Source organism: Lathyrus oleraceus, chromosome 3, assembly GCF_024323335.1.
Source record: "Lathyrus oleraceus cultivar Zhongwan6 chromosome 3, CAAS_Psat_ZW6_1.0, whole genome shotgun sequence".
In the NCBI taxonomy this organism is placed as follows: domain Eukaryota; kingdom Viridiplantae; phylum Streptophyta; class Magnoliopsida; order Fabales; family Fabaceae; genus Lathyrus; species Lathyrus oleraceus.
Window position 1 is genome coordinate 414,314,173 of NC_066581.1, and position 10,065 is coordinate 414,324,237.

Genomic DNA, 10,065 nt, shown 5'->3' on the forward strand with positions numbered 1-10,065 from the left:
ATCAAATAAATAGATTTTATGTTGAACAAAGTGTGTTTGACCTGTATATATCTAAACTACATTTGTATATTGATGTGACTAGGATTCTACTTTTCTGTTAGTTAAGTTATTTCAAGATTTGTGTGACTTGTTAGAGACTATAAAAACAACTGTACCAGATTAATAGTTATAAGGATATAAGGTAAGATCTTGCAATTCTTTTGTTTCTGTGACTAACATATTCATTAAAGACACCTTTCTTTCACGATCAATCAACTCACGCTGGACCTGCAGAAGGCTCTCCTCACCATGAGAAAGAGTTAATAAGGAAAAATTGATAAGCAAGGAAACTTGACTTTAAAGCATTTGATTTTAAACTTACGCTCGCATAAATTTTCTGTTGGGCTTGGAGTTCATGCTCCTCTTTAGTTGTTTGAGATATTATCTCCAAAAGCCTACTTTCAAGAGCACCTAGAGCATCATCAGCATCATTTTCTTTCATAGTTACTTGTGCCAGATCTAAAACAAAGTCAAAGTTTATCTTAGTAAGCTTGTTAAAATTCAAATATAGAGTAAAGAAAGATGAGTGTATAGTCAAGCAAACTACAGCCTTAGGAAAATAGTACAAATCAAATATGAACTATTAACAGAAAATATACAGAACCTAAATCAGAGATATGAAGTGGATATTAGAGCTAATGATTGTTGGTTAATTTATAACACAATTTGATATCAATGGGTTATAAAGAGATATGGACAGAAGATAAGGGTTATTGTTAGAAAACTACGCCGAATTTCCTCTTAGTCAGATTCGTAAAAACAATAATATGCGGAAGCATAAAAACACACACACAATTGATAACGGAGTTCGGCCAAGTATGCCTACGTCTCCGGGCTGCTGCAGACCTTTTACTGAAAAGAGAAAAATACACTGTGTTTACAAACACTCAAAAGTTTCTCTCACCCACAACCCAATTACACCCAAGAGTTTCTCTCACAGAAATTTTTCTCACACTAGAAAATTTCTCTAACTCTCAAATTACAATTTTTCTGTCAAATGCAAATGCATTCATTGTCTTGAGAAAAAATTGAATTTTCCTACAACTTCAATGAGTATTTATATGATTCATGTGGTCAAATTCAAAGTTACTATTCTTTTGGTCAAATTCAAAGTTACTATTCTCTTGGTCAAACTTCAAAGTTACTATTCTCTTGGTCAAAATTCAAAGTTACTATTCTTTTGTTGACTACCATTGAAAAATAGAGGGTGGAATAGTATGGCTAGAAATGTAGGCCTGTGGATCTAACAATCTCCCACTTGAAGACTGACTTCAGTCGGTCTTCACACCTCGATCATGCAGCAGCCTCTCTTGCATATTATTCTAGCAGGCCAACTGAAGTTGAGCATAACTTCAGTTTGTCAATGGTCACCACCTTTGTCAACATGTCTGCTGGATTCTTGCTTCCTAAGATCTTCCTCAATGTTAGTACCTCATCCTCAATCAGAGATCTGATGAAGTGATAACGGAGATCAATGTGCTTCGTTCGAGAGTGAAATGCTGAATTCTTTGCCAGATGTATTGCACTCTGACTATCACTGTGCAAGACATTATCCTCTTGGATGAAACCCAACTCTGTTAACAATCCCTGAAGCCATATCAATTCTTTGCTAGCTTCTGTTACTGCGACATATTCAGCCTCTGTAGTGGATAGAGCAACAATCTTTTGTATCCGCGACATCCAACTAACAGCACTAGTACCAACAGTAAATATGTAACCAGTCGTGCTTCTTCGGTGATCAACTTCACCTGCAAAGTCTGCATCTACGTACCCTTGTACTTTTAACTTACCTTTACTAAAGCACAAACACTTCTCCTTAGTGCCTCGTAGATATCTCAAAATCCATTTCACAGCTTCCCAATGAGCTTTACCTGGATTTGACATAAACCTGCTTACAACTCCCACTGCATGGCCAATGTCTGGCCTCGTGCAGACCATCGCGTACATCAAACTTCCTATGGCTGAAGCATATGGAATCTTAGCCATTAATTCCTTATCTTCCTCTGTCTTAGGGGACTGATCCTTTGATAGACGAAAATGATTAGCCAAAGGTGTGCTAACCGGTTTGGCGTTGTCCATGTTGAATCTCTGCAAAACACGGTTGATGTACTCTGTCTGAGATAACTGCAAGGTTCCCTTTTGCTTATCTCTCGTGATTTGCATTCCAAGGATCTTCTTCGCTGGACCTAAATCTTTCATGTCAAATTCTTTTGACAATTGTTTCTTCAAATTTCTGATCTCGGTCATATCTGGACCTGCTACTAACATATCATCGACATAAAGTAGCAAAATGATATAACTAGAGTTATATCTCTTGAAGAAACAACAGTGGTCAGCATTGCACTTCTTGAAACCTTCCTTGTGCATGAAGCTCTCAAACTTCATATACCACTGCCTTGGAGCTTGCTTTAGGCCATACAAGCTCTTCTTTAATCTGCACACCATATTCTTTTTCTCTGAGAAACCTTCTGGTTGGTGCATATAGATCTCCTCATCTAGGTCTCCGTGAAGAAATGCAGTCTTCACGTCCAACTGCTCCAAGTAGAGCTCTTCACTGGCAACAATACTTAACACAGACCTGATAGTATTGAGCTTCACAACTGGTGCGAAAATCTCGGTGTAATCGACTCCTTTCTTTTGTTGGAATCCTTTTACAACAAGTCGAGCTTTATATCTTTTAGGGCCATCATGCTCCTGCTTCACTCGATACACCCATTTATTGTGAAGTGTCTTCTTTCCCATAGGTAACTCTTCTAGTTCCCATGTTTGATTTGAGATCAAAGACTTCATCTCGTCTTTCATGGCAAGCTCCCACTTGTTCGCATCTACTGTCTGACATGCTTCTGCATAGTCTTCAGGTTCTCCTCCATCTGTCAACAACATGTAGCTCATGTATTTCCTGTTAGGTACAGGAACTCGAGAAGACCTCCTTAACTCCGGAGCTGGAGTAGAATGCTCTGTTCTGTCAGACTGCTGCACATTGCCTGGTTCAGTTGATTCTTCTGGCTGAGGACTATCAACTGTGGGTCTTTCAAGGACATCGTCCACATCTGCATAAACTGGCCCACTTGGTTCTGAGTTGATGGCACCTGTATCATGCTTGTCCTTGTACATTACCCTCTCATTGAAGATCACATCTCTACTGCGGATCATCTTTCTGTTCTCGTCATCCCAAAGACGGTAACCAAACTCATCTTCACCGTAACCAATGAAAGTACACTTCTTTGATTTGGGATCAAGCTTGTTCCGGCCTTGATCGCTGATGTGTACATATGCTGTACAGCCGAAAATTCTAAGATGTGAGAGTTTTACCTCTTTTCCGCTCCATACCTCTTCTGGTAGTCTATGTTCCAATGGCACTGATGGACCTCGGTTGATCAAGTAAGCTGCTGTGTTGACTGTTTCTGCCCAGAAATGCTTTGGAAGACCTGATTGCACACGCATGCTTCTGGCTCTTTCAGTCAATGTTCGGTTCATGCGCTCAGCTATACCATTGTGTTGAGGCGTACCTGGCACGGTCCTCTCTATTCTGATCCCATGCCCATAGCAAAACTTCTTGAATCTGGTGTCTTCATATTCACCACCATTGTCGGTTTTGAGCTTTTTGATCTTCAACCCTGTCTCATTCTCCACCATGGCTTTCCATATCTTGAAAGCTTCAAATACTTCAGATTTATGTTTCAGAAAGTATACCCATACCTTTCTGGAGTGGTCGTCAATAAAAGTCACAAAGTATCGTTTTCCACCAATGGATGAGACTGTCGTTGGACCCCAAACATCAGAGTGAACGAGCTCGAGTCTCTCCTTCTTTGGCTTCCTTCCGTTTGTCTGAAAGCTAACTCTCTTCTGCTTTCCAAATATACAGTCTTCACACATGTCAATTTCTACTGACTGAAGACCTGCAAGTTTGCCCTTCGAGTGCATTACCTTCATCCCTTTCTCACTCATATGGCCAAGTCTCTGGTGCCATAGGTTGGGATTTCCACTTGCTGCCACCGAAATAAGATGACATTCTCCTGCCGTCTTGTAAAGAGTACCACTCTTTTTACCGCGAGCTATCGTCATTGCACCCTTTGAAATTTTCCACTGATCTCCGTGGAAGATTGTTGTGTAGCCGTCACTGGCCAACTGGCCTACTGAGATTAAGTTCTTTGTCAGGTCGGGGATATGTCTGACATTCTTCAGCTCCCAAACAGACCCGTTCAACATAATCTTCACTACACCTTTTCCTACAATCTCGCAAGATTGTTCATTACCAAGGTAAACTTTACCAAGGTTTCCAGGGACATAATTCTCGATGAGTTCTTTCTGCAAAGTTGCGTGAAAGGATGCTCCAGAGTCTAACACCCACGACTCTTCCTTGTTCTCCAAAGAGCATATTAATGCATCACCTCCTCTTGAGGTTGAAGCAACGTTTGCCTCATCTTTCGCCTCATGTCTCTTTGGTGCACTCCTGCACTGGTTTTTATAGTGTCCCGTCTTCCCACAATTCCAACACTCAATAGTCTTTGAGTTGTTAGAACTATGATGATTTCTGGACTTGGATCGCCTTTCTTTTGATTTTCCGCGTCCGCTTCCTTTGGTTGAACTCCTTCCTCTTGACTCTGTATGCAATACTGAAGAGGTTGATGATTCACCCGACTCTCTCCGTCGGATCTCCTCACTGAGAACCAAATCACGAACATCATCAAATTTTAACTTGTTGCTTCCCGATGAGCTACTCACAGCTGTGACAGTAGCATTCCAACTTTCTGGTAGGGAAGACAAGAGTATCAAAGCCCGTACTTCATCATCAAAGTCGATTCCAACTGAACTCAACTGGGTTGTGACTGTGCTGAGTTCATTTAGATGTTGCGCCGTTGATGCACCTTCTGCCATCCGTAAGTTGAACAACCGCCTCATCAAATGAACTTTGTTTGAGGCCGATGGTTTTTCGTACATGTTAGAAAGGGCCTTCATAAGACCAGCCGTAGTCTTTTCTTTGGCAATGTTGAAGGCAACATTACGAGATAACGTCAATCGAATGACTCCAAGAGCCTTTCTATCAAGAAGTTTCCAGTCATCTTCTTTCATATCTGCTGGTTTACTCGTGAGAGGTTGATGCATGCTTTTCTGATACAAATAATCCTCTATTTGCATCTTCCAAAAGCTGAAGTCCGCACCGTCGAACTTTTCGATTTTCACTTTTCCTTCGTCTGCCGCCATAGTTCCTACTTGAACCTGACTCCTCTGGATCGCCTATGATAATTTATGCAAACCACCGAAAAAATTGGTAATGCTGACCAATTTTCACTATTCACGAAAAACACTAATCACAAAGTTACTATTCACATGAATAGTACTTTCCCCCAAAACAATTATTCGGCCGAACCAACCAGCTCTGATGCCAGTTGTTAGAAAACTACGCCGAATTTCCTCTTAGTCAGATTCGTAAAAACAATAATATGCGGAAGCATAAAAACACACACACAATTGATAACGGAGTTCGGCCAAGTATGCCTACGTCTCCGGGCTGCTGCACACCTTTTACTGAAAAGAGAAAAATACACTGTGTTTACAAACACTCAAAAGTTTCTCTCACCCACAACCCAATTACACCCAAGAGTTTCTCTCACAGAAATTTTTCTCACACTAGAAAATTTCTCTAACTCTCAAATTACAATTTTTCTGTCAAATGCAAATGCATTCATTGTCTTGAGAAAAAATTGAATTTTCCTACAACTTCAATGAGTATTTATAGGATTCATGTGGTCAAATTCAAAGTTACTATTCTTTTGGTCAAATTCAAAGTTACTATTCTCTTGGTCAAACTTCAAAGTTACTATTCTCTTGGTCAAAATTCAAAGTTACTATTCTTTTGTTGACTACCATTGAAAAATAGAGGGTGGAATAGTATGGCTAGAAATGTAGGCCTGTGGATCTAACCGTTATCATGTGTGGCTGAAGATCAATTTTTGGAGGCAGATCTTACGCTCTCGACATAAATCAAAAAACTTGAGTTCATTCCTCCCATCTAGGATTCACCACTAACGGCTAATTGAGATCTAAATTGGTTGAGTTGGGATGTCAGACCAAGAGATATCATGATAAAAAGTCAAGATTTTAGGAGAAAACTGTACAGTTCTATGTGGCCGTTTCTTGTATAATAGACAGAGAAGTCTAATCCTTTACAAATATAGGAGAGATTCTATGTTAGCATACTTTGGCTTCCACTGAGTCTATTATGCTGAGGGGTTTATATAATAACCTAATAGGAAAGGTTCGGGAGTGCTCTAATTCTGAAACCTTACAAAAACAGCAACAACTAAGCTATACGTCTGTAAGTGACCAAGACTAACACTACGTCTGCAAGCCGACTCACTTAAGCTGAGTTGGCAGTGCCACCTGTTGGATCTAACAAGCTGAACTGGTTATCCTATGAGAACAGCACTTCAGATGCATATTTTGGTACAAATGCGCATATTCCAACAGGATACAGCAAAAATATTGTGGTACTAATACAAACATACAAACATGCATCAAGAGTCAACATAAAACTAGAGGCAAAGGTCCCCAAAATCAGCAGAAAATATATACTGAATAATCTTGTCCAAACAAAGTAAATGCACTTTGTCAGAACTCAGAAGAGATAAGAAAAATCTAATCTCTTTCAACAGACGTATCATCTAATTCCGTGCTTATAATGACTTTATAATTTGACTAACGTTATACATAGGAAGAAAATCGTCATCTATAACAATAGGAATAATGACAGAACCTCTACAAGCTTCATCTTCTACTGAATCAATGTCGCAAGTGATGATGCTCTCTTGAAATTTCCTGCATTAAATGAGGAATCAGTAACTGTGGTAAGGTTGTGTGAAATCTGATGCTATAAACCTACACTTTAAAGATGACACTTGCCAACTTCTGCATCGAGTAATAAATACGTGACTGTGTAACATAACATGAATGAAAGTAATCAAATAGGTTTGAGACATGCCTCGTGTATGGTAAAGTTTATTATATAGCCAAATTTTAATAGACATGCCATAGTGAGAAGATCTTCACGCCTATCATAACAACCTCAAAAGAACTTGTTGCATAAAAATGCACACATTTCAAAAGATAACAAAAAGAACAATGCTAAAACACGACGACAATAATAATACAGGCATTGAATATACTATAGTATAATTTGATATTCAAAGGTGATAACTTCTACTTTATTGATATGCCGAACATTGACTCAATGAGGAAGAGTATGCATAATATTAACTTCAACGAGATGAACCTTATTTTGGCATTCAGGTCAAGCATGTCGCAGATGAATTGATCACTGCAAAAAAAAAAAGACAGAAGTCTTAACAAACATGCAAGACTTGTTGTTTCTAAAACTAATGGCACAACATTGTCAAAACAAAAAATAATTGGAACAAGCACAGAAATAGCAAGGCTTTACCGTAAAGCCACTTCTTCATTCTTTGAACATGAAAGCACATAAAATACAAGATTAAATGAGACCTTCGAAACTTAAAGAGCATAACAATTGAAGTTCCAAATACACAACATGATATGCACCTTGAGAGTTTCCAAATCAGATTCCACAACAGACATATCATTCTGAATTAGAGACACCCTCGCCTACAACCGATCACATTTTCAAGTTCAACGGATCAATAATTAAAGCAACAAATGTGGATTCAGCTTCAAAAGATTAGCATCAGCCTCAATTCTGATCCTACTAATAATTAACTTAATGTACTACAATATATGTAACCAACAATGAACTAACCTCTAGGGTTTGAACCGAAGCTTCACTCAAGAAGAGATGAAGTTCAAAACCTTTAAGTTCCTGCTCAACGAGTTCTTTGCAGCGCTTAGCTTTCTCAAGTTCCGCATTAGCGACGCTCAACTCCGATTTCAGCGTTTCGATTTGCTTTCTGAGAGTAACTACTCTTCGTTCTTCGCAATTTCAAGGGAAGGAATTAAGGCGCGAAATTTGAAATGAAAATTGAGGCAATGAGAAATTATCGGTAAGAAATTGGGAAAGAAAGAAAGCATAAGCATACCTCCTTGAGATTTCTCGGTGGCGAAATTGCGGATGATGCTTAGCAGTTGTTTCTGCGGATCATTTCCTGTTCCCGCCATAGCTGTGAGTTTCTTGAGCAAGCAATGCTTATTTATATTTGCATATTGAATTCACTTGCCTTTTTAATTACTCTCTCCGTCTCTAGTGTGATATTTCAAAATCAATGTTGTTATAGGGATGCTCCAATTAATAGTTGTGATATTTTAAAATCAATATGTTTAGGGATGCTCTAATTAATAGTTGTGATATTTCAAAATTAAAATGTGTTTAGGGATGTTAATTTGTATTGGTTAATGAAAATTTTATAGGATTGTTCTTTTTAGCCGTCATGATAATCATAAGTATAGATTTAGACTTCGTTTGAATTAGTTTAAATTTTTAATTATTAAAATTAATTTTATAAATTAATTTTTTTTAAAAAAGAGTTTTCAAGTTAACAAAAAAAACATGTTAGCTTTAAAACTCTCAAAATAGTTTTTAAATATAGTTTTGTAAAATTATGCTACCAAACAAGTTTTATGATTTCAAATTTTAAAAACTAAAATATTTTGTAAATTTAATATTGTCAAAATAATATATTTATGGTAGAAAATTAGTTTCTTGATTTTTTATAATTAGTATTTAATATATATGATTTAAAAATAATAAATTCAGTTTTTATTTATATTTCGAATCTGCGTGAAAATCTTGGAGATTAGCGAGGATCTCTGGAAATTGAAATGGATGACAAAATTCTTTCATGATAGGTATCCGAGACACATTTGTGAATAGATTCTAAAGAAAAATAAGGATGCATCCCCGACCTCTACACTGCCTTATTGACATCCCTAGATGTCTCACACTATATCAACTTATATATGTGATGAGTATAATAGGGTATATTATGTTTGCGATGAGATGTGCAAGAGGAAGTTTTGTACTCTAATATGTAAAAAAGTGAATGGATGGCCAACTATTTGGCTAAGGTGTTTAAAGATTTGGTTACTTGATCCAAGTTGTTGTAGAGAATGGTTCAAGTGCCTATCAATTTGGCCACGTGCCTCTGACTTTGACGTGATAGCAGAAATGAATGTGTTAGTTATCTCACATAATAAAGAGTGCATTTAATCTATGAGACTTGGAATGACTTCGGTTACTTCTCTGAAATATAGCTTGCCACGTTCTCTCATTATTCCAAATTGAGAAGTATTAGGTCAGGCGAGATCATGTGCTCGCCACATGATCATGCCCTTTTTCACCCAAATAACTTATATGTTATTTACGGATTATATAATTGGTGGGCTGGTCTCTTTGAGATCCAACTGAAAGCTTTTTAATTCTATACTAATTAAATGATAAAAATATGAAAAATAAATTTAAATGAAGAAAATAAAATATTAAAATGTATTTACTAAATAAATATATATTAAAATAATTTTTAGAAATTAACTAATTAGAAATTCAAATAATCACCGAAATAAGTAATAACTCTTGCATTGTTTAGATTTTTTTGTTATGTCCTCTAATTTTGTATTATGTGAATCTTTTTAGTTGTCTACGTTAATGTGAATGCGGTATAATTTTAGGCGATTCATTATACGGGTACAATCTAAAAACAACATATAACGCAATATATGGCAAATGCATATTGTAAGACCCCAATTTTGACCTTAAGATCCCTCATGCTATCTCATCATTTGCATTGGCTTTAGGATCACACCTTGGCATCCTTCTTACCTCTCATTCATTGGATTTGCATTGGAAGAGACCACCAAGCACATTTGATTGTATCATACTTTATTTTTCTTTGTTTACTAACCAAAATACCAAAAATATGTCTATGTATAGCTTTGTTGCTTTTGTAGGTAGTGTGTGCTTCCATTTGTGCCCTATCAAGCTCACATCTAGGGTTTGGGACCCTCAGTACAAGGAGATCAATCAAGGAAGGTTAACATTGGTTCTAGACATCATATATG

At 37.3% G+C, this 10,065-nt stretch overlaps 1 protein-coding gene across 8 annotated transcripts in view; it reads right to left on the reverse strand.

Moving 5' to 3' along the window:
- The window catches only part of LOC127127985 (uncharacterized), a 15,007-nt gene extending 6,713 nt beyond the window's left edge, over positions 1-8,294 (reverse strand). For 2 of the 8 annotated variants that reach the window (XM_051057244.1, XM_051057243.1), the window contains exons 1-8: positions 8,091-8,293; positions 7,814-7,983; positions 7,600-7,662; positions 7,481-7,500; positions 7,313-7,357; positions 6,797-6,858; positions 362-498; positions 179-267 (exon numbers count right to left, since the gene is read on the reverse strand). In XM_051057244.1, coding sequence (XP_050913201.1) covers positions 179-267; positions 362-498; positions 6,797-6,858; positions 7,313-7,357; positions 7,481-7,500; positions 7,600-7,662; positions 7,814-7,983; positions 8,091-8,169 — 665 coding nt within the window. In that variant the 5' untranslated portion in view covers positions 8,170-8,293. Of the gene's footprint in view, positions 1-178; positions 268-359; positions 499-643; positions 5,472-6,796; positions 6,859-7,312; positions 7,358-7,480; positions 7,501-7,599; positions 7,663-7,813; positions 7,984-8,090 lie in introns of those variants that run through there. The other 6 variants (XM_051057245.1, XR_007805590.1, XR_007805592.1 and 3 more) reach the window with 6 other exon arrangements.
- Positions 8,295-10,065: the final 1,771 nt, after the last annotated feature.